General features: G+C 37.0%; 2 protein-coding genes across 2 annotated transcripts in view; both read right to left on the bottom strand.

The window, feature by feature from the left end:
* Window positions 1-346: 346 nt before the first annotated feature.
* Window positions 347-11,330, bottom strand: LOC139133852 (15-hydroxyprostaglandin dehydrogenase [NAD(+)]-like). The gene is made up of 7 exons (XM_070700612.1): window positions 8,589-11,330; window positions 7,039-7,165; window positions 6,681-6,787; window positions 4,167-4,263; window positions 3,862-3,938; window positions 1,661-1,806; window positions 347-604 (listed from the first exon to the last, which is right to left on the bottom strand). The coding sequence occupies exons 1-7, from the start codon at window positions 8,700-8,702 to the stop codon at window positions 457-459; spliced, it is 816 nt and encodes a 271-aa protein (XP_070556713.1). The 5' UTR covers window positions 8,703-11,330; the 3' UTR covers window positions 347-456.
* Window positions 11,331-13,346: 2,016 nt separating this feature from the next.
* Window positions 13,347-25,788, bottom strand: part of LOC139133853 (15-hydroxyprostaglandin dehydrogenase [NAD(+)]-like) — a 29,394-nt gene continuing 16,952 nt past the window's right edge. The window contains exons 2-7 of the mRNA XM_070700613.1: window positions 21,464-21,590; window positions 21,098-21,204; window positions 19,721-19,817; window positions 19,051-19,127; window positions 17,691-17,836; window positions 13,347-14,082 (exon numbers count right to left, since the gene is read on the bottom strand). Of these exons, the coding sequence (XP_070556714.1) occupies window positions 13,935-14,082; window positions 17,691-17,836; window positions 19,051-19,127; window positions 19,721-19,817; window positions 21,098-21,204; window positions 21,464-21,590 (702 nt within the window). The 3' untranslated portion in view covers window positions 13,347-13,934. The remainder of the gene's footprint in view (window positions 14,083-17,690; window positions 17,837-19,050; window positions 19,128-19,720; window positions 19,818-21,097; window positions 21,205-21,463; window positions 21,591-25,788) is intronic.

Genomic DNA, 25,788 nt, shown 5'->3' on the forward strand with positions numbered 1-25,788 from the left:
TATCCCCCTTTGAGGTCGTTTTTCTGATTGATATAAAAAACCAGTAGCTTCTTTATGTGCATTCACAGCACCGACTCATACACATCTACTCTATTTCCCTATGCTACTATCGATTTTAGGCACGTTCCTTTTTTCAACCAGCGGGACAAGGTAATGTGACGCTCCTTTCAAGAAGATGTACTGAAATATTTCAAAATTATGTCTGAGCCTGATAATACTTGAGACTGTTACACGAAACTCGGATCGGCATTAAAATTTCGTAAAATATATGTTTTCCGACACAAGAGAGGTACAGGCTTTCGTTCATGGCGGTCTTTATTTTAAGTGAAAATTACGAGAAGTTGACATTGTAAGTTTACCGAAGAAATCGCGAAGCGATACCTCTGTAAAAAATTAAGAGGCAGAGATTACAAATGTCAATAATAATGATTGTAAGCCGCAACAAAATGGGCGGTATTAAGAAGACGACTTCAGCTTCCCGCCGTAAGGTATATCTGGCTCTTCTACAGCAGTCATCGCATTGTTCGCAGACACCAAGCATGCGCAGCCGTTATACCTTGCCTCTTCGATAAGTTTCACAACTTCTTCGGCGACATCGGATGGTCTGAAATTGGGACAATGCAAATCACTTGTTATATACTGTGCACACTCCAACTTTCTTTGTGGAAGTTTATTTGGAGAACAAATGTCACGGCTTAAGTCAAATGTTGGCGGGTGCTAATAGAATAAGCTGACAAAGTCTATCAGGTCAGGCAAGGTATAGATAGTAGAACTTCATGTTTGCACAGATGCATGTGTTTGCATATATATATATATATATATATATATATATATATATATATATATATATATATATATATATATATATATATATATATGTGTGTGTGTGTGTCTGTGTGTCTGTGTCTGTGTCTGTGTGTCTGTGTGTCTGTGTGTCTGTGTCTGTGTGTCTGTGTGTCTGTGTCTGTGTCGGTGTCTGTCTGTTTGTCGGTGTCTGTGTAATAGGTGTCTCTACATGCTTGCACGCAAGTATGTTCTTGTGCAGACATGCATATGAATATTTGTGTGTATATGTATTGTGTGTATAAATATGATTAAGAATAGTATTCTTCATCAAGAATCATCAAAGTCTTGAACTTTTTCGGCGTTATGCAAAACCTCAACACAGAAGCATGTTTGCGAGTAATCAAACATCGATCTCTCACACTAGGATTATCGCGTATAATATACAATAATATACCAATAAAAACAACTTGGCATACATATTACTGAAGTGAAGAAGAGTACGATGATAGTACATCGTTTTCTAAAAGATACTGATTACAATAGTCAGAACTGATAATTTCTCATGACTGTTTCCTCTGCAGCCCGATATTAATTTCACAGTGTTTTCACAAACGTCTGTTGGTAAGAAAATTAGCTTTCCTGTACAACGCTAGAAGCCATTTCAACAACTGCTGATATTTTGTTTTAGCGCATTTGGCATCTTTTATCCTTCTTTGTACTGGTAAACTATGGCAGTTTCTTCTTCAAAATAAAGTCCTTTTAATGTTTTACTCTGAAAGCATCCAGGCCAGAAAATATGACTAGTCAAATCTTTATGGTCATAGCTTTGTCGATACAATGGCAATTCCTAGTTAAGACAACAACAAAAACTCACTGCATAAAGTTATAGGCTGTCCGCAGCTGCTCTGCGTCTGTTGTGTATTTGCAAGTATCTTCAGCATTGTCAAACATTGCAGTGTCAACCCACTCTGGACATATAGCAGATACCCGTACGCCATTTTCCTCTACATTTGGTTCTTTCTGTAAAAGTGGTGTAAATGTTAGAAAGAAAAGGTATAACAGAAGGAATTAGTTTTGTTCGGCCTTCTTAAAACACGAGCAAATGTCAGCGTTTTGATAGTTAAAGCGAATCTAACATAAAATTTTTCCTCCCTCGTAAACGTCTATTCAATGTTTATTGCAGATGATAGACTTTGTTCCCAGTTTAAAGAGGATTGAGATAGTTACGTGTACCCATGTCCTTTTGCCATTAAACACAACTGTTATAGATCATTTCATGCAACAATATCATGATCAGCCGTGTAACGCTACAGGACAAAAGTGCTGGACGCCTTAAATTTCACTTAAAAATGTAACCTAGAAGTTGATAATTGTAAATTCGAGATTTAGAGTTTCGTATCGCCATATATACCCCATTAGGGTCTTCCGAACAGCGGAAAGTTTCATTGAGCCAGAATTTGCTTCAGGGACAGATATTTGGACTCTCAAATTTTAAAATACTTTTCTGATCTGCCATTATTGTGAGTTCATTTTAAAGTTATCGGCGTAAAAAGAATTTCCATCATCTTATCTTTGTGAAAATTAGAAATTCTTTTTTCATATAGCTTTAACACAGAGATGGCGGCCATTTTGGATATCAAAACCGGTAAATGTTTGGCAACTTGTTTCTCAGGTACCAAAATTTTCACGGTGATCCTTGATTTTTATTATTGATTTCGAAAGAATGTTTGAATTTTTGAAGAGAGCTTGTGAGAAATGTTCAAGTCTTTCACTTTTGAGGCACAAACTACCTTAAATTCCTTCTAAAATTAATCTTTGATTGAACTTTATCGCCATAACATGATAGTCTCACTATTTTAGGCATATGTTGTATGTCAAAAAAGCTTCAGCTCATTAACAAATATATTGTAGAAACCAAAATGGTATGATCGTTTTCTTTATCTACTCGAGAAATATACATGAAAGTGAGAATTTGTCGACCTTTCCTCCGGTATATTTTTAAGATTATCAACATTAAGGTTATGAGATCTCGAAACAGCAAGTAGTCTAAGAATTTCCTGGATGAAACCTTATATAAAAGCTCAGCGATCAATCTGTAAGGTTTTGGAATTAAAGATACAACTTACCTATAGGATGCATCGAAATTTGAAAATTGATGCTTACCGTGCGTTAATTCATCGGTGAATTTACATGTTCGATTTGATAAAAACAAAACCGTGACACCTTCATTACCCTACCAGCTTGTGTGGATTCTACTAGTTCTTATTAATTCTACCAGCTTGTGTCGTTTGTGTGGTTCTAACAGCTTCAGGGTGACTCTACACAAGCAGCGAACAAGTAAAACTGTGAGTGTCCATAAAACGTTTTCTAAGTCGACTTCGACCTTACAACTGACTCGAATGCAAAATTATGAACGACCGTGCTTAAAGTAAGTCCTTCGCTTTCGTTGTTGTTGAGATATGGGGAGTGATTGACATTTAAATGAAGTGCTTTATACGAAAACTAATTGTATAGTGTACGTTTCGGAAAATAACTGTGCGAGGAAGGCTCTTGAAGCAAGGACGGAAAATCTGATGTTTATATACTTTGGAGACTGTAAAAAATGTCGTAAATTGAGCAAAAGTAACTTGACCACTACCAACCTTCCTTTTCAGAATTTCTCTGGCCAACGAAGGCGAATCTAACACAATTTCATCAACAGCCAGTTTTTTGAGAGATTTAGTGTTTTTAACCAACTATTATTCCAATATATGCTTTGAAAGGAAAACAAAAGACCCACACCACACCATCATAATTCCGTCCAACGACCCAACACAAGTTTAATCCCTTCTGGTACATTTACTTCTAGAACTTGCACTTTCTGCGTAATCTGTTTTCATTTGAAAACGTATTCTTGTAAATACTATGCACTGTTAGGTTGATCTTCTTACAGATAATTCACCTCTTGTCTCTTAGAAGTATTCGTGAACGGATGGAGATCACTTGATCATCAGGCATAGTGGGCGATACAAACAAATTAAAATGACATACAAGGATGTGGACATACGAGATAAACACATTAAAGAAGTTACATACAGCAACAGCCCTTGTGAATCCAACGACTCCGTGTTTTGAAGCAGTGTAGACAGGAACGTACTTTTGGGCAATAATGCCTGGAAAAAGCAAAAACCATTGAACACTTATCAATTTCTTCTGTTATATAGTCGAGAAAAGATACCAGTAAATTATCAATGAATTATAACAAACGAGATTTAACAATTTGCTTGTTCTTGCCATCGCCTCGGTTATTACACTCCAGACAATGCACTTTAATATACAACTTATATTGCAATGGTCTATATTTGATACACATATGAGGATTTGGTATTAAATATTCTTACCAGCAGTAGATCCAGTGTTTATGACAACACCACCTTTTCCACCATTTTTTGTTCCCATGATTTCCACTGCCAGGTAGGTTCCAACGATCACTGGGATCTAAAAGGTAAGGAATTTCGTTTTTAGCATTCAAAATGTTTGTAATTAGGGGCCCAAGCCCATAGGGGCTTGGGTCCCTATTGGTTTTACTGGACTTCAGCTTTCTTCTTTTACTTCTTCCTCAATTCCTTGCCCCCTTAGAAATCGAAGAACCTTCGCGCGTAGTCGTTCACATTTAAAGGGATTACTTTTACTCATGAATACTCATACATGTAACTCTTTTATTTGGGTGGGTGACATGACTTGACTGCAATCACATATTTAAATTTCGTATTCCACTTATTTGCATAGAACTTGGCTAATAAAACAAATGTCAACAACTTTTTTTAAGGCACAGTACCGAGATGCCGTAGGCCAAATATCAGGGTGACCTTTTCGTTTTTGAGAAGAAGATTTTTAAATGATAAAATTCATATTTTTCCTCTCTAATTAAATGTGCAAAATCTAAGTATCTCAGGAACTACATGGGCTTACATATGAGTCAGTATGGGACAAATTTTTTTTCGACAATATTTAGATGACCTTGCATGATGTTTGACTACTTTATGTATCATGACTTCAATTCGGAGACCGTTGCACGAAATGACCTGTAATTTGGCATATGGGTAAAACTCACGGACCATCATCATTCAAATCGTACCATGCCAACTGGTCACATAGCCTGCCAGCAATCTCATTAGAAACTTTAAAACCAGCCAAAATTCTGTCAACACACTTTGTAGACCATGGGGCTAGGTTCCCTGTTGCCAAATTTCAAGCTCACCGTCGATTATGAGGAGTTGTTGTTTTTAAACTATTATGGTCCAGAATTTTCTGTGACCTTTGACCTGTCCTTTACATCTGCAGCTTAACTATGGCTATATCTTTTCCTGGCCTGTATAAGAATCCGAGACAGCTAGTGTATATTGAACAATGAACTGTATTCGACAAAAATCCACACCTCAATTTCAGGGTTACCTTTTTTTCCTTTGACCCTCATGTCATCCTATAAGTCATTTATTATGCACTTAGACTTAGATAATTCAAATCGACTTAGACTGATAAATCCAAAACGTCAACTGATGCATTTAAAATGAATCAATTTAAGAACTTGCCTTACAAATATGACTCTGCTAGTAACAGGTATTGTCGAACATCTGCGAGCAGAAATGCCCAATTCATATTTATTTTTACTTTGCCTGTATCCCTAATAAATATACGGCTATATGATAATGGAGGACTTGAAAAAATTCATCATATATAAATGGGGGACTTGAAATTCTTCAGGGTATTGAAAGGATCTGAAAAAAAAAAGATTTCAATTGCGATTCCTCCAGCCCCTTTCCCCTCACCGTTATTTACGAACGCAGCCTGGTTCCTATAGGTTATATTGGCAACCTTATGAACACACCCAATATGAATGTAATATCCAATCTTGTCAATATTAGTAAGTGAAGTCAGTCGGATTGTGAATAGATATTTTATGACCTATTGGAACATCTTTATGTAGCATTTATTGAGAGGCAGTTTTATAATTGCACAACATCTCTCTCCTCAGGTAAACAGATACATACAGGATTTTTAAAATGTAGGTCAGCGGGAACAACAATTCATAAAACCATGGTAGAATTGCCCATTTTCGAACGTTGAAAAATAAGCTTAAAGATGAACGTAAACTTTTCAACTTGACTTCGACTTAGGATGCGCAATCAAAAACGATATAGACATAACGATCAACACTGGACAAAAGTTGGCAGGTGCACTGCCACTGTATACGAAACGAAAAGTTTGGGCGCTTTCTGGTAAATGTAGAATAAATGTTTCCACTCTCAAATTTTAGGCGATGTTTTAGGTTCTTGTATCGCATTTTTTGATAGAGTTGATGCCGATTATATATTTTGAATAATTGTATTACTACTGAGGAGTGAAGCCCCACCATAGTTCTGTTAATCTGTTATTGATTTTAAATTGTGAATGAGGCAATTCTGGAAATAAACATCGCGAGGGGAGAAGCTACTGCATAGCATGACTGTTCCTTGGATGATCCATTACTTTAAATTAATCTTCTTTAACGTTTTTCTTTTCCATACAATTCTAACATCCTCCATAAAAACTTCTTGAGCAATACCATTTGTTAAAAATATTCTCCAACAACGCCCTCTGCGGGAAATTGTTCTTCAGCTGGCAGACTGAGGGGGCTTGTCCGTGTTTGAGCTGTGATTGATTATTGGTTCAAATATTTAAAAATGTCATTCCAACTTAAAGATTACACAAAAAGTTTATTGTAAACAGTTTTGAGATTCCGCCATTTAATAAAATGATAACTTCAGAAAAGTTGACTGTAGTGCGGCTAATGCAACTTGTTGCTAATGCAACTTGTTACTCAAATCGTGGCCCCTATGCTAAAACAAATCTAGAGGAAAGAGGTTGATATTTACCAGGTTGGTAGAAATCGTCTTGACGGGTTTGTATTCATTGCAGATTCCAGCATTGTTGCATACAATGTCAAGTCTGCCAAATTTCTTTTTTACATCCTCGAACGCAGCTGTAGAAGATTTTAAAAAGGCACAATTTTTCATTCCAGTATAAATTACAATAAAGACTGATTGATTGTAAAAATCAAAATGATACGTAAAACAGATAAAGTTTATATATACATCAAAACATTACAATATTGAAAGAAAAAATCAAATGTTAAAAGTCAATGTAAAATCTAATATAACACTGGAACTATATCGAATGTACATCTAACTTCAAACGAAAGGGAAATAATTCAGCCGGGCTCTTCAAACTCACATTTTAGTTGTTCGTTACTGGTGACGTCACACTTCACAAAAACGATTCTTTCATCCCCAAAAGTCTTCTGAAGCGAGGCTGTGACCTCTTGTCCGTTGATCGGATCGATGTCCACAATGCCAACTCCCTAGAGAGAGACGAATATCTTGATAAGGTAGTTAGCGCCTCGAAAATGAAAGACTTAAACTTTTGCAAAAATTTCCATCAAGCACTGTAACCATCGTTGTACTCAAGCACAATTTCAACCAGTAGGCTCATTTTCCTGAATGGTTACTTATTATTATCCAAAGATGAACTCTGAGAAAGTCAAAACAAGTCATTTCTCAATGACATTAATCGATGACGGTGAGCGGAGAAAGTCATTGGCGAGTTTCTCTGTCGCTTGTTTTTTCTAGAATTCTCGATGGTGGTATATTCATGCGATGGTGCAAGTGCATGGCAATTCAACTTCAGTCTATCTATGTGTAAACCGAAACCCCAGAAAATTCACCTTCTCACAAATATTTTGACAGAGTGTCAATCAGACAACAGCGATTGTTGTTGGGCATAGCAGAAAATTATGGCGCGAAATCAAGATGTTGCATTTCACATCGCAGTTTACCAACGCGTTTTGATTCGCGTTTTGATTCGTGCACATGGCCATTGTTCATTGGACAAATTTACATCATATTGTAATTCCCCTCACTGGCCGACTTTATCCTTCTAATTGTAATGCCTCTGCCAATCTTACTGTGCAAGTTCCGGGGATGCCGATCTCTAATGCACATTCCATCTAATCCGAAATCACACCGTTTCAAATGAATTTATCTACTTAGAAACTTCGACTCGAAAAAAATGTCATTATTCTGGCTACTTATCACTCAAGAACATAGTCCCGTACCTTATTCACATTTACATCACCAAATGTTAGACTGCTCTCTCTCTCTCTCTCTCTCTCTCTCTCTCTCTCTCTCTCTCTCTCTCTCTCTCTCTCTCTCTTATTGACGAAACGTTAAACCCATTGATGGTTTGTTGGTTCACAATTATTGGTTCTCTCGTGTTCACGTAGGTCACCTAGTGCAGTTTATATGATCACAAGTGACCCCCAAGAGCAAATGACCTCGTTGCTTGTGATTTAGTTCTAATTCGCAATCGTCTGGTCTTTGACACTGTTTTTTCACAGTAGTCGTCGGATAAATCAAAACATGACCTTGGAGATATCACGCAGTTCTTACCCTCCTTCGTATGATTGACAAAAATACACAGACTGACAATTATTAAAAAAACAGATACTTATTGGATATTTATAGAGTGTTTTGACCCTGCTCAGAACTAAACGAATTGAAGTTCGAATCTAGGCAGTCTTTGGTTTCGCTGGCCAATAATCGACCTGTTTCTCAATCGCGCTGTTGATTCGTCCAGTAAACGGAGCTGGATCCCTTTCCGCCCGCTCCGGAGCCACACCCACCTCGTTAAGCAATGGAGTAATGAGCCTCGCATGGCACAGCAATTGCAAAGGCTCAACTTCGAACCTTGATTGAGCTGTGCGACCTCATTGAAGATACACTCACCCTAGCTTCCTTGCGCAGCAGTATTTCAACTATAGCTTTACCAATACCACTGGCACCACCTGTGACCAGTGCTACTTTACCAGATATGTCCATGTTGTCCGCATACACCGCCATCTTGAATACTGTTGACTGGACAAGTATTTAAAATTTATGCTTACAATGCCCTCGTGACCTTTATTTTGAATTATCTTAAAAGTGACATATAAGCCCATTGGGCTCGGAGGTGTTAACCTTATGCTTAATTGTATTCTATTTGAACCATTGATATCTCATGTCACTATAATAAACTTAAGTAACTAACTAGCTACTAAAATCACGATGTGTAGTCTATTCTATATATACATGCGAGTCAAGATATAGGTACATTGTATGAACTCTGTAGCTGAGGGGTGCAATTAATGCAACTTTCCGATCGAGGCACGATTCATTTATGCAAATGAGAGTTTGTGTAGCGAAGGGTAGCGGAGGTTGCGTGCTATGATTTCAAAGTTTTCTTTACTTTCATCTATCTAGCAATTGTCTAAAAGTATATTACTTGCTAAATGTCAAACAATTACACCAAACTAGCAACGTTTTATGTGTAATTTAAGCGCAACACGGCACGCACTATATTCTGAACTCGGACGGTTATGTCTGTCGTGTGTGCGATAACTGCAGTGGCCTCTAGTCACCTCGACCCCTGACTGTTTCGACCCCATCATCCCCTGTCACTTTGACCCATTCGGTATGAATGAAGAACTTGTATCATTATCATCTCGAAAGTATTTCGTCACGTTTCGATGCTCATACCATTTTGAAAGACTTCCGAATGAATAAACAGATCAAGTAGAAAGAAGATATTGCTTCAATTGCAGCTTAAAGGTGGTTCTATTATCAGTTTTTTTCAATGACACAGGTAGCGAATTCAAATGCTTGGTTGCAGCGTATTTGAGACTGTGCTGATCTGTAGAGAGGTTTACTTTAGGGATGTAAAAATTGTCGTTTCTTGCAAGCCGTGTTGGGTAATTGTGGGGCAATCTGTCGAGGTAGTGATATTCATCATGAAAAAAGCGAGTTTCCTTTAAGTCAAAAATTCGTAAGCAAGTATTTAATTTATATCGCTTGTTGTTGTCAAGAATGTTGAGTTTCTGGAAAAGGGGGACAGTATGAGTACTGAAATCTGAAAAGGTGATAAGCCGTACCAACTTTTTTGTAAATTGAGGATGGGTTGGAGGGAAGTTGAGTATGTGTTTCCCCATATTTTAATGCAATAGCAAATTTGATAAAGAATCATTGAGTTGTAAAGAAGGATGAGAGTTGATCTGGGAACAAAATGGCATATTGCATGGGAAATAACACCTACAACGGGAGCAAGTGATTTGCTAACTTTATCAACATATGGTTTCCAAGTCATGTTGTGGTCTATAGAAACTACTTAGTAGTTGGCTGATAAACGCCTTGATTGGGGATCCGTCAACACTCAACTTTCCAACAGTATTTACAAATTTCCTAACTGACTTAATTATCATATAATTTGTCTTATCTGAGTTTGTAATTAACTTATTGGCATTGACCACTTACAAACTTTCTGAAAATCAATATCACTATCATTAATATCTATGACAGAGTTGTTGAGATATTTAAATAAGTCGGTGTCATTAGCAAACAGTCTAAAGTCAAGGTTACTAGTTGAGTGTACTATATCATTTATGTACAACAAAAAATAATAGGCCCTAAAATTGACCCTTGTGGGGCTCCGCATTTGATTTGCTTGTATGAGGAGGACTTGTTACCGATGGAGACTGTTTGCTGACGATATGACAGATAACTCTTAAACCAAAGAAGTGCTAAACCTCTAATTCAATAATATTCTATCTTTTGAAGAAGAATACTGTGATTTAACGTGTCAAATGCTTTGCAAAGATCAATGAAGGTTATCAGACAATTGTCTAGTTTTCAGCGATATCCGAGATAAGATCTGCTAAAGCAAGTCTTGTGTTGTGTTTCTTACGAACTCAGCAAATTGAAAAATTTGAAGAGTTCTAAAGGTTTCCCCCTTGCGAAAGACAGGCTGCCTGACGCATGCTTGTGTTATGTAGGTCATTTTCCCATACACTCATGACCTGAGTTCAATTAATCTAGAAATTCTCAAGGTCACTGTCCTTCACGACCTCACGACCTTGAATTCAATTAGTCATGTTTGGAATGTTCTGGAAATTCAATTAGTCACAAGTGGAGATAATTTTAGAACAGAGATTGGCATATCAATAGAAGTTCTACATTGTTCTTATTTTCTCTTACATAACCATTTGAGTATAAAAGAGACCGGCACAACTTGCAGTCAGACATTTTAGGATCGTGTCTCTGACGTGTTACTTCAAGACTTTAGAAAACTCCAGCAGTATTAATTTCAAGACTTTTCAAGACCTTCACGGCAACGCTGGGTTTATTCTGTAGACTTTGTGAAACCTTAAGCCTGCAAGCAAGCAAAGGACTACATTGGTCTGCCTCACTGTCAGACTTTGGAGCTTTGCCGTCCCAGCAGAGATAAGTAGCCTGTACACTTTTATAGTTTGTATTCTATCCCTTGACTTAGCGACTAGTTTTATTTTTTTGTAACAAAATTCGTTTAAAAGGAAACTTCTGAGTTCACCGTTTTGTTCGTTTTCGCTCACGTAACACTTGGCATACACAGTAGTTACTAGGTCCCCTAAGCGTGTGGGTTTCGCATTCAGCCCACCATCTACACGACAAGCTGCAAATATATGTTGCTTCAATTTTGTGATCATCTTACCATAAACGTATGAATATTAATTTTTTTTCTTCCGAATATGTCGCGTAAAGGCATTTATATAAACATGGCAGTCTGCTGAAGTTTATTTCCTAAATTTACTGTATGACTGTGTTAATGTCCAAAATGGAGAAAAGGACAGTTCATTCCTGCGCTGAAAATTTGCATTTGAATGGCTTACTATACATTGAAATACTACGTACTATTATATATTATATCATACCAGTATATTGATGGCGCAAATACAGCGATCTGATTGGTCGAGACGCGAAAAGAACCGTGGTATATTGGCGATATACCACGGCTGGCATACGTGCGAGCTCTCAGCTAGAGCAAAAATCCGTTTTTGACGTTCCACACCATAATTTCAATATACTGTCATGATATAATAGCAATAAATCACACTCAGCAATTGTATACCACTCAATTTCGACAAGTTCACTCCATATATGCACTCGCTATTGCTCGTGTATATATGAAGTGAACTGGTCAAAATTGAGTGGTATACCATCGCTGGGTGTGCTTTATTCCTTAAATAATATACATTATACTGAGTATTCGAAGACTTTCTGTCTTTCTATCCACAGTCAAAGATTTCTTGACAAAGTATAAGTTATGTATTGGCTGTTCTTTGTTGGCAATCAACAGTTCTGCTGTGAAAATAAACTATCGATATTTTGAAAATAACGCGGGGCACAAAGTGTACATATACGCGACACACAGACTTTCGGGACTGCTTTTGAGATCGAACTGAAAAAATACTATGCGGATAGTTGGCGCATTTTTTCAAACCGTAGAGTGCCAGTAATTCGACGACTTTTACGGGTGTTCAAGTATACTTTGAACTCGACCATCATGCTTTGCAAACTTTGGCCACATTTCGAGAAAGATAAACAGTTCGCAATTGTTCTTCCACATCTATATGTTCGGTTCACTAATTGATGTCTTTTTTATACGGTTGGACTTCCATATCGGCAGTATTGTGAGTAAGGAAAAATTATAGTTTCTCAAAGTCTCAAAATTAGCCATCATTGTTAACTGCTTAACTATATATTTTTTGGTACACGTAATAAATGCGTGTTACGTCATAGCACAGTTGATTTCAAAGATATGGGTATCACGTCGGCTCTAAATGCTCTACCGTTCAAGCTCGATTATTCTTCACTTGACTTTCACAAACATAACTCATATGGGTCTTCCGTCTTATGGCTGAAGTCGCGATCACAGAAAGACAATGCCCTCATGCTACATTTGAGATATAATTATGTATGATTCACATTCAAAAATTTAGTGTTAAAGTATTTTCGATCAGTGTTTGAGGTGTTTAAACTTTAAAGAGGCTCTCATTAATTAAGATTCATTATCACAATAGTAAGTAGATATCATTATAGGTTCAGCATGAGATTTTTCCGGTGTAATGTCAAAGTCTCCTTTTTAAATTCTGGTTTCGTTCATGCCTTTTATCAAAAAAGATTAATTTGCATGCACAGTTTGGTTTTTAGGCAAAAATATATCTAACGCTTTACGGTACTTCGATCCCTTTGATTTCATGGAATTTCATCTACACAGGGATATGAGAGTGTTAGAAAATATGCGGTTGATGTAGGTATCTCATTTACCGATTAAATAAACCATCAGCCAGGGTGAGTCTCCAAAATACTAAATAATCTACTATGCTAAACATATTGTATAAACGTTGAACACTGGTCAGGTTACCACACTTCAGGAATTTTAATTCTCAAACGCATCGGCGTTTCTAGAGAGAAAAGTGCGACCAAGCCAACTTCCTTTATCTCGCAAATGCACCAGGCTCGATGAAAGTTAGGGAATAGAAACCATAAGCGGCGAAAGTTATACGCATTGATGCTATATTGTAATCTGTGAATGAAGAATCTCTACAAATTTCTCCATGTCCAAATCGTGCCCAGTTTTGGCAGGATGCTAATTTAAAATATTTTAAGAATAAAATATAAGATATTGAGGCTCTCTTGTCACATTACCTGATTTATTAATACAATTATTGCCTCCTGTTAATTCCCAGCAAAGTTAATAAGGCCACAAACAATTTTATCAAACCTTGTGGTTTTAAGTTTCTTTTTTGTCTCATTATTTTGGACATTTTTTCCAAAATCACGATCCGTACTCTGTTTTCGCCTTTATTTGGAATCTTAAAAATTTGGATTGCCCGAGGTCAAAAGAATCCTTTATGATCGATTGGCATAATTGCCCCTCTCATTGATTAAGTTATTATTACATTACATTTCTCTGAGTGTCATCAGACAAAATGTAAAAGTATTCACCAGAGCCGTCATTATTTATTGGTATAAAAACCGACTGCCTGCTCTGAGTTGGACATTTAGTAATACCATTCCTTATGAAGACATGCTTGGAAGCAACCGGAATATTACATATTTTCCAGCATAAATTACAACCGCCCACCAAAGCTATGTCATCAAACATTGTTAGCAGGCAACACATGATGGTACGTGTAGGTCTACGTCGTACGAATTTTTTGTCCAACTCTGTATGTGTCTTCCGACGTGTTGTTTGCGTTTACTGCAACAAAGATTGTGACACTAAGAAGACTTCTTCTCCTTCCCGCAATAAGGTAAGTCTGGCTCTTCTACAACCATCATCGAATTATTTTCGTAAGCTAAGCATGCGCAGCCGTTATATCGTGAATCTTCGATCAACTTTACGACTACTTCGGCGACTCCCGCGGGTCTGGAAGTAGACAAGTATAAGTCAGAGTAAATATATTCTTAACGTCAAATGCATGCACTTAATTTCACACATCTAATATGCATTCATGACAACGTCAGGCGTCTAAGAAAAAGACAAGTCAGTAGAATTGACGCATTGTTTGAACTTGTTATTAAAGCAAGACCTGGCAACCCATTTCGCACTTGTCCACATGCATCCATGTATGTATGTAGGTATGTATGTAGGTAGGTAGGTAGGTAGGTACGTAGGTAGGTAGGTAGGTAGGTACATGTAGTTAGGTAGGTAGGTAGTTAGGTGCATGGGTGGTTGGGTGGGTAGGTAGGAAGGCAGGCATGCATGTATACACAGAGAAAACGATATGGCCGCCGCTACTACGAGACCAACAACGATGAAATTGATAGTTGCTCTCGGCCGAAATACTTATATTGTGGACAACTGGGAAGACTGCCACCAAAGTGCGAATGAATACTCAAGTGCTTTGTACAACGCTTTCCGTTGCATCGATCAAGTAGAGCTGCCACCGTTGATGCTACATTACAACATGGCGGCCACAAATGAGTGTACTGGGAATAAACTTTGGTCCACCTATATTGATAACAAGAAAAAAGCAAGTGATTTAATCGATTCAAATATCTCAGAATTTCAAATTTATAGAAGTAGTGATATAGCCAAAACCGGGGGTAAATCCTCAGGATTTTTTTTGAAAAATTTGAAAGGTCCACAACAACCAACCCGACAGGTTTGTATTTATGATACTCTAGGTGGTAATAGACACATCACTTGTAACAAGAAAAAAATAAAAGATAACATGAAGTATTATAGGGCTCAGCCCTTGGTGTCGCGCCAGGGGTTAAGATTGGCAATGTTATTTGTATTGATTCATGATAAAATAGAATTAATGGTTACTTCATATACGTTTGTGTGACAGCTATGCCCAGTTTCCCTCTGATGAAAGCAGTTCGTACACGACGTCAACAAACCCTGATGCAGTGCAGGTATAGATTTTCTGTGATGTGTAAAAATGTTGGACAAAAATTGGCAATTTTTACCATGATAACAGCCTATTGTGTTAAACAAGGGACGTATTATGCCATCGTTACCATTGCAATGGTAACCGCACAGCCCACTTTCCACTTGCAAGCTGAAAACTAGAGCATTCCGTCTAAAAACCGGAATCTAGTTATTGACACAGGGGCGCTTTTCTAAAATTCAATCCCAGCATTCTTTGCGTATGCCCCCGTTCATATGCACGACAGTTTTCTCCCATTTTTTTATTTTTTATGCCTGATATTAACGATACTTTGTATCAGCGACAAGGTGGAGAATGTCACTAACTGGCTAACAAAAGATAAATTTTATAAATGGCATGTTATAAAATAATAATTTGCATGTTTTGTATTTGTTTATTTACGAATACTCAAAAAAACATGGCGGCGCCCATGAAGGTAGGGTACACTTCCGGTTAGTCGCATAGTATATTATGAATATGCGCATGCGTAGTCAGTAAGCCGCTGGCGCGAGTATTATTGGAATACAAGGTAAAAAGAACACAGCATTAGGTGAAACTGTAGATGACAGAAACATTTATTGTGATCAAATTTTGGATGAACTGAATTTTATAGGAGATTCTTACAATATCAATTTTTCACGATTATTGCATAGTTATTGATTACATTGAAATAACACAAGATGATGTAGAAAAAGCAATTACTCAAGGTCAGAACGGGAAATCTTGTAGCCCAGATGACATACCAGTTGAGTTCTTAAAAAAAGGTTGGTAAAAATGTGGCTCAGTTATAACCTACCTTTGAAATGCTCTTAAAAACCTGACAAATATTTCCTGATGAAGGGACGCAAGGAACAGAAATACCAATACACGAAAAGGGAGATCTGAAAGATTCAAACAACTACCGTGGCATTACTTTAAATTCTTGTGTATCAAAATGTATTAAAAATTATTGAAACAAAATTAAGAAGCTCTATTGAAAATAATAATATACTTGGAGAAATCCAGGAAGACTTTCGAAGTAATAGACGTTGTAAGAGGATAATATTTTTATTTTGAAGGGCATAGCTGCCTTGAGAAAGTCAATGAGTAAGTCAACATGTGTAGCCTTTTTAGACTTTTCCAAAGCGTTTGACCGGGTATGGCGTGATGGTCTGAGAGTGATTTTATGGCAAGTTGGGAAAAGAGGGAATCTTTTGAAATACTGATGACATTTGTGATAGCCTGCTTACTGAAGTTACATTTAATGACATTGAAACGGAATATTTTGAAACTACTGAGGGAGTAAAACAAGGATGCGTTCTCAGCCCTTTGGTTTTTTCAATTTATATTTTAATGAATTTGCAAAAATGCTGAATAATTCATATCTAGGTGTTCACATTGAGTTGATACTAGGGCTTTTTGGCTGATGATGTTATATTTGTATCAAACAATCACAAAGATTTACAAACTTTTCTAATTCAGCAGAAAAATGGAAACTAACATTTAATCAAAAGAAGTCAAAAGTTATGTATTTTGGTAGAAATTTTCATACAAACGATACAGTTTGGAAATTAGGTGATCTAATAAAAGAAAACTATTCATATAATTACTTAAGCGTGACTGACATGAAAGATCATGAAAATTTTAATATTACTGACCAAAAAAGAATGAAACTGATTGCACACTGTAAATCACTCATCAATCATCATAATTCTTTTAATCGCTTTCTAAACGGTGATGTTCTATGGACCGATATTGTTCTGCCATGAATCAGTTACGGAAGCATTGTATGGTTGTTACAGATTAAAGAAGACATTAGGAAATTGAGAAGTTTACGATACCAATTTGGAAAATTTCTTTTTAAAGAAAATAAAAATGTTGCCAGCTCTGCCGAGTTAAGCAATTTAGGCGGGACGGATATTCACACTTTGCTTCATATATCGCATTAAGATACCTGATGAGCAATGATAGGTGGACCAAAGTAGTCTTCATTGCACTTAATAAATCATAATTATCAAAGTAGTGCTAGATATGTAATTGGACATGTATGTGCGCGACATTCTCATTGAAAATGGATTGGATGATCTCTATAGAGCGTACCCTTCAAGGATACAAGATGGCTGATGAGTTTCAGAACTATCAATAACCATAATGTGGTATCATTTAAACAAACCACTGAAAATATGAAATCTTTACAATACTATTTCTGGGTCAAAAAAGAGAATACTCAAGAAATTTATCTAAATGACCCTCAATACCACTATGGTGTTTCTTTACTTTTTAAAATTAGAACAAATTCTATTGATCTAGAGGGGTACAAACTCAAATGGGCAAATTGTAAAGGTAATGGAAAATGTAATCTTTGTCTTGATGAAAAAGAAAACACTTACCACTTTCTTTTTACATGTAATTACTTCACTGAGAAGGGAAATTCTTTTTAATAGCATTTAATTGAGGTACTTTCATAATCTGGTAACAGTACTGTTATAAATAAGTTTTATTCTGGGAGCTTGAATTTTAGATTCAAAGTTTTTTTTAGCAAGACCTTGTGGGAAGTAGGTAAGGGAATAGGAAGGTAAATTACATGTATTAGTTGTGTTCGATAGACAACAATACTCACGGCATAAGGTTCGTTTCTGCTATCAGCTGCCTTACTTCCGCTTTGTATCTTACACCGTCTTCAACATTTTTGTTCATTAAAGTGTCGACTATCACGGGGCATATAGTTGACACTCGTACACCGTTTTTAACTATATTTGGTTCTTTCTGTGAAGCAAGAAAATATATTAGTATAAAATTATGAATGAAACATAAATGTAGTTTAGCTTTTCATGTGAATTGTCGCCGAAATCGCAACGAATTGCAAAAATGTCCATTCGAAGGCAGTCTCTGGCTTTAACTCTTTGCACTGTAAAATTGGAAAGACACCCCTCTTCTATAGAGTGATCATTGCTCAGTTAGAAAAGCATATTATACTTCTTGTTTTTCAACCACTAAAAATTTTTAAGGTTAGCGGATAACTCCTCGAAACCTCACACAGATAATTTTACGTACATAAGTTCTTTTTTTACCTGAGTATTTATATTTGAATAGAGTGTTCAAGCATGCGGGAGCTTTTGGTACATTTTAGAGAAATTTATTAACAAAGGTTTTCAGGCAGAAAAGTAATGCAGTGAAGCCATATTCACATACACTGTGATAATTTGTCCTGATAAACTGAAAAAACCCTACGCGTACCTAATGCACAAGCGGCACACCAGAATGACATTGTAATAACTTCCAGCAGGCACATGAAATGATGTAAATATCTTTCTCTGTTCTGACTGCAAGTTGTATTGCAATTGCAGATATGATTTTCCAATTACGCTTCTATTGTTCAAAAGTCTGAACGAAAAGTCAAACCCCAAAACAGTGTATTTTCCCTTCAAGCAGTTTCTGATAAAAGTAAGGCTTGGCATAGATACTATGAATACTGTAATGATAACAAAGGTTTCCCTTTACGCTAACAATGATAACAGTATCGCTACTTCCCAAATAGAAGGACCAAAGTCCTTCGGGAAGAGAACGTATGGGGCTTCATAATAACCCGATAGAGGGCCGTTTCCAGTGATTTTTTTCATGTTCTACCAACACCGAAACTAATCAAAAGGATCTAGATAAATAATCACTTTGGTGCTTAATTTGAAAGCAAATTCGTCCATAAAATATCTCTCCTTAGAAACACAGAACAATATATTATTTTTTACGACCAAGAACAGATATTATCCTCGTGATCAGCGTTCTGATGTTCCTATCTTTGGGAACCTATTGAACTTACACTTTCATTAAAATCACCTGTCAATAAAAACCTAATCCTGTAAATCAACTAATCTGGTTAACATTAGAAGAGAATAATAGCTGCCTGTCACCATGTAATTGTGAATAAATCAGCTCAAAGTCTAGAATGAGAAGGTAAGCATTAAAAAATTGAAGGGACGTACAGCAGCAGCCCGTGAGAATCCAACGACTCCATATTTTGTAGCTGTGTAGACAGGTGCATGTGGATTGGAAGTAAAACCTGACAAACAAACAGACAAAAACAAAAACAAACAAACAAACAAACAAACAGACAAACAACAGATATGTTAGCCACTCTCTTCATTCAATGAGGAAGAAATAACTGCTAATCATTGATATTTAGGAGTGATGATAAATGACATTCGACTTACAATAATAATAATTGGTTATTCGGTAATATAGGTCAATGGCCTTTTTACAGGAAAATATACACAGACAATCTTGGGGCTTACACATAATTTAAATTTGACAATACGACAATATTGGATGTATTTCTGATACGGTACATTTACATTAAATCATCTCTTCGTGAGATAAATAAATTTCCTGGGGGTTGATATTTCATAATAATATAATGAAAGAAAACGTTTTCTAAAATCTGTGTAAACAGGACACACCAAACACAAATGAAACTAATTTTCAACCTGATGCATATCACATAAGATGCATAGTCTATCTTCCCTTGGCATGTTTTCAAATCGACCACTTTTTATTCTTACTAATGACATTATAATGTAACTTCCGAAATATCAATCAATTTCCAATATTGTATGCGGGATGTATGAATTACAGGTTGATTCGAAATATCCTTACCCCTAATGGATCCTGTATTAATGACGACACCACCATTTCCGCCATTTTGTGTTCCAATGAATTCCACTGCCAGATAGGTTCCAGTGATCACTGAGGTCTGTAAGATAAAGCGTTTTCCTCGTTGACTTTAAATAATTTTCGATAATTTCAAAGTAATTTTTCAGTAGAATTACTGGATTTCAGTTTAAGGGACAATATTTTGTAGCTTTTGATAAATCTTTCACGTTTTTGTTACAAAAAAGTACACATTCTTATTTTTCTCCGAATATGATGTTCAAGTAAAATGTATAGGTATTGCAAACAAAACTCTGTTATTGCTGGATTAATTAGTGTCTAGATTTGAATTTAGTTGCCACCGACAAGATTGAATATTAAGGACTAAAGACAGTGTGGATAAATTAACACCAAGCATGTCGACAGAATCTCAGCAGCAGACGTAGAGTTTATTTTCAAAGCAGAACAAATAAACAACAAACAAACAAACATAAATACATACTGTCAGAGGCAAACATACAAGTACAAGGAATTTATAAAGCAAAAGGGCATAATTGAACCATGACATTAGTTTCATCAAAAATTAGTTTTATCATTTTAAACTTAGAAAGCCTTTCAAATTTATCACGGTTTAAATGGCACAATCTGAATAATATTAATAACGATAGTTTCTTGACTATGGAGAGCAGGTGTATTTCCTACCTCAAATGTTAAGACAATGGTTATTTCAATGTTCGAGAACTACCTTTTCCGCTTTTGCAACAAGTTCTGATATTTCAATTTTTTCGATAATTTAGCAATTGTACATTCGGATTAATCGATACCAGAAGCGGACCTTTGATGACTAATTGTACATGGGGCAATTCTAGAAATAGGTTTTCGGGCAGAGCAGCTTTTGCTGTATGGCAAGCATTGCTACTCATTCGGTGACTCTTTACTTTCAATAACACTTTTGCACCTTTTTTTCCATAGAATCATAAGACGGACACATGATGCGTTTTTCTGTTCTTTAATATGACATGACACAAAATCAACTTTGAATATATGGTCCAAAAGGCACCCAAATACCGACCACCTAAGAAAATGGAAAATTAAATTCAGAGAAAGCATTCTCCAATACCGTTCTCTACAGGGAAGTGTTATTTGTCTAAGAGGTGTGCCCGTGTTGGCACTATCCTTGATGGGAGGTTAAAATATCTTAAAATATGTCCTTCTTTCTCAGAGACTGCACACTTTAAAGTTGAGCTCTCAAAAATGTTATCACTTCACAAAGGTACAGAAAATCAATCGTTTTTTTCGAGGGAAAGGTCAATATTTATTGTACACTGTGGAGTGGGTAATATGATTGGTTCTCAAACAAATCTGAAATGATTTTTAACTTACCAGATTGGTAGCAATCGTCTTAGCAGGTTGATATTCATTGCAAATTCCTGCATTGTTGCATACAATGTCAAGTCGGCCGAATTTCGTTTTTACATCCTCGAAGGCAGCTGTACAAGAATCAAAAGCGGACAAATTTTGATGCTACATTTCGTATTGCATAAGGCACGCGACGGAAAATGACATAGGGCATTTTTGTAAACATAATAAAAATGAGTGACAGAGATAAAGCTCATGTGAAGTCAGCACGGTGGCAACATAGGAAAGGGTGCAAAAACTAAAAAGATATCAGAATGTAAAACCAAATATATCCGCATTGATGCTACTGAATAACAAACTAAATAATATAACTAGTTTTATCAAACTCACATTTCAGTTCTTCGTCACTGGTGACGTCACACGTGACAAAAACGATCCTTTCATCACCAAACGTCTTCTGAAGCGAGGCTGCTACCTCCTGTCCGTTGATCGGATCGATGTCCACGATGCCAACTCCCTGCATAGAGACCCGGACATATGTTAATTAAAGATACCGGATAACTATGTCACAATTTGTATTTATGGTCATTAATATTTTCGAACTTTATAAATATAGGCGTATGACTACACTTGTTAACAAAGCTAAGGTGTTTGGTTGTTAATATACCACTACCATGTTCTGGAAACAGACCTTTTTCTTTTCAAGAATGGATTCATTCGCCAACCGAATAAAGCGCTAAACATAACGTTTGAAATGTTTGTTGTAGTTTTAATCTGTATGAGCTATAGATAGTTGGATAAGGATACCACATTATGCCAAAGATTACAGTTAACCGGGCTTTAAAGCAAAATTTGGCAAGTGTTCCAATTTTAACTGTATATGATACCATCAGTGTCTCGGTCTTCCAACTCTTTCTCTCACGGTCGAAACGCCTTGACAGTTACGTATTATTTTGTCACTCCTGAAGAACACAGTCCCCCCATCTTCCCTATGGTGGTAATCGATGTTTGTCCAGGGTTTCCCCTACGAACATACCCCAGGATAATATCACCCGTTAGGGAGTCTAAGACGAATTTCAAGTGTCAGGCTATCGTTTTGCTTCATTTTACTTGAGGTAAAGTACGATAAATTCATACTAGTAAAGTAAACGTGGACAACTGGGATGAAGTAAGAATTTTTACACCCATTTTATTCATTTATCTACATGAAGCGAAGGAAAATTTAACCATCCATGTAACTAAAGTATAACCCTGACCTATATACGAACTCACGCACGCGCAGCAGTGCATTGTCCTGAACTAAGCGGGGAAATTCCCTGCTGAGCATGTTTATACACGTTCCGAAGGTGTACGGGAAATTCCGTGTGAGTCATCACCATCAAACTAGCCTATATAAAGGACCCCGTTGTCAGTCCGGCCGGCCGGTCGCGGAGTCTAGCTGATGTTGAACACGAAGTTCCTATCGGGGCGAACTTGTTCACCTGATAGATAAAATTTTAGTAATTTCCTCTGAACTTAAAATATGACGGAAGACCATTACTTCAAACAAAATGAGACGTTTCAGATGAATGGTACTGATATCTAAAGTGTTCACTCTTTTATCTCTACGTACAAATGTAGTTCCTAAGTCGTTCTCTATTCTATTCCCACCAACAAAACATTCAATACTCATTTCCCCTCCCCGATCTTTATCAATACTTATGATAATATCACAAGTTGTTCTGTTATCTGTTTCATAGCATAATATCCAACCAAATCGTCAAATTCATCTCCAGTAGCTAACTTTACACATCTAATGAGAACTGTACCATGTTGAAGTATTTTCATATTATCAGTCATCTGTTGATTTACAGTCTGTAAAGTGAGAACAGCTGCCTCATCACCGACACTTTTAAGACCCAGTTTCTTTAAAGTTGTGTCCCAAAATAATCTAACTGGAACTCCGCTAGCTGTATACGAGCAATAATTCTCCCCCTCGTTTATCCACCTTCTTAGTGTATTATCTGCCTTCATTATTGTATTAAGAGGACTAATTTTAAGATGAATTGGTATACCAAGAAGTGCAATGTATGGATTTGTAGGAGTAAGCCAACTACGAAAATCTAACAATTTATATTTGTTTACATTGCTATCAAAATAAATCACATTCGGAGTTCCTGGTGGTTCAGCAACACCTCCTGCAATTTCACTATCCAATATATCTAAGATGTTACGCGGCACATTATAAGGCATGAATTTCTGACTATCCCCATCCCATGTCAGAGCAAAAGGAGTAGGATCATTCGAAGCCTTTGTGGCGTCAATTACAGTTTCATCAATGTCTTTAAGTTCGGAAAATTCTACAGCATGTTCGTGGGGTGGCGCCGCGGCATTGGCTAAAACGAAATATTTTTCGCGGTCTTTATAACGAAGGACGTAATCCTTATTATGATTAGCAGCCATCTTAGTATTATTGTTAACTTTAACATCACTCAGATCTTCAAGCTCAAGATTTTGCATACGAATTGTACCTAGACCGAAGCCACTTGGATCAGACATACTCCGTAGGGACCTATATACAGTGAAAATTAAAATAATACCTTGTAATATACACAACCATGGCTTCAGCTATAGGAATGACAGTTCTCGGTGCTGTATTAAATGCAACGGCATTCACAGGAGGAAATATTATCGGACAAAAGCTTTCTGGGAATGGTGACGCTCTTATTGAAGAGAGGGTCCGACATGATAAAGCATTAGAAAAATTTGAACATGATCGCAACGTCTGGTCAGAAAAAAGATTACTACAGGCTGACTGGGAAAGAGAAAATCAGGCAAAGGACGCACATGCTGCGGCAGAATTAAGAGATACAGATGCAGAAATCCTGGAAGAAGCAGAAGCGGTGCAAAGCAACTCTACGTCAGGCAAAGAAGTTCAATTCTCAGATTATTATCAGCCCAGTCCTGAGCAAAAGAAATATGAGATGATCTATATTGCTGGAGGATTGGTCGTGGGATGGTTTATCTTCCGATAGGGTTACACCGGCCCCGCTTCGGGACTACAATAATTCAATACAAAAGCTAATTGGCCAGTTATTGAAATCGATCATGTTCCCATCCTGATCTGTTATCCAGATACGCATTGAATTCATGTAATCTCCCCCTTTTCTCAATGGCATAGAAATTGCTCCGTTTTTAAAATCGTAAGTAACCTTTTCACTTATTTCTCTCGTATCCCGGATGGGAAGTATTTGTAAACAGTTCGATACTTTCCCCTGTATGTATCCTCCGGAGGCACCCGAACCAAATGAAACATAATTTCCAGTAACATCGACTACATCTGAATGAACTATATATTTAGTGACTGTTAAGAAATCCACTTTCTTCGGACTCATAGTACTTTTTATAACTGGGTTGTTCTCAGGTTATCTGAAAAGCCGACGACGTTGGCGAAGCTACCTGTGGCATTGAAATAGACTTTAATATCTTTAGCCAAAGTTAGATAAACATGGTTTGTCGGCAGATGTTTTTCAAAATTAATTTTTTGCTTCAACCCGATTGCTTTGTTTAACGTATCGATATTGTAGTTACCTGGACGTATTGATTTAGTCTTCTTCGGTTGGTCACCTTCTTGATATTTTATTACATTATTCGTCGATGTTATGTTATGCCATGAATTATATAGTCCGCACTCTAGCAGTCTTATCTTCGTAAACTGTGTCGTGTCAATACAAGGGTAAAAATTAACAGTAACAGGTTCACCTGTTTTGCTTTCAATCCAAATGATCATCGTTGTACGTTGTATGTATATATTACTAAGTATAAATGTTCGATGAATATTATTATTACGAAGTATAAGGTTCTGCAGGAATAATATTTTTCTGTTCAAGGAGATCTTTGGTCGCAACCGCGGCAGCAGTCGCACCGCCTAATTTTGCCAAGCGAGTTAAATTTGGTCGACTTGGATCGCCAACCTCTATTTCAGAAATTTGCTGGAGATCATAAGATATCCCATCGCAAGTCCTGCGATTACAATACCATCGTACATTGTGTTTACAACTGTTTTAATATCCATGATTGCTGACTAGTATATAAAATAAAAAATAAAAATAAAAATATGGGAGTTAATCCATCTCATACAATGTAGAGGAGCTGGGTCCTCCCTCCCCCTCCCCCTCCCCTCCCTCGGAACCCCTGTCGGAACTGTTCCGGAGGGAGCTGCTACGTGCTCTGTTTTTTTCGCTTTCTGGGGAGGATCTTTCCGATCTGGACTCGATCGATTAACGGGACAGGGGGTATGCCGAGCACGCTCCCAATATAGCCCTAATGCAGTCAATGAAACTCCCACAATTCCTAAAACAAGATAACATTTATTATACCAGCGTGAATTATTATCACACTGTTCTTTCATTGTAGGCGGTAGGTCTGCTACCGCATCGCTCCCCCCTCTCCCCCCCTCCATTGCTTTTAGTTTCTTCTCCCTGTTTTGCCTGTTCCATTCCGCTAGTCGCTTCCCTGAAGCAACTCTCCCTGGATGCTTCGGCGGTAACGTCACTTTCTCTATGTTGCGCTGTGTCGGAGTCGTTTCCGTTTGCGGTGTGGGGGTCGTCGGCGGGGCTTCTGACGGAGTCGTTTGCTGAGTCGGCGAAGTTGAATCCATTTATTTCAGGTACTATATTAAACCCGATTTTTTTAAAATTTAAATGTTTACCCGTAATTAAACCGGTGGAAATTAG

Source organism: Ptychodera flava, chromosome 5 (assembly GCF_041260155.1).
Source record: "Ptychodera flava strain L36383 chromosome 5, AS_Pfla_20210202, whole genome shotgun sequence".
Taxonomy (NCBI): Eukaryota; Metazoa; Hemichordata; class Enteropneusta; family Ptychoderidae; genus Ptychodera; species Ptychodera flava.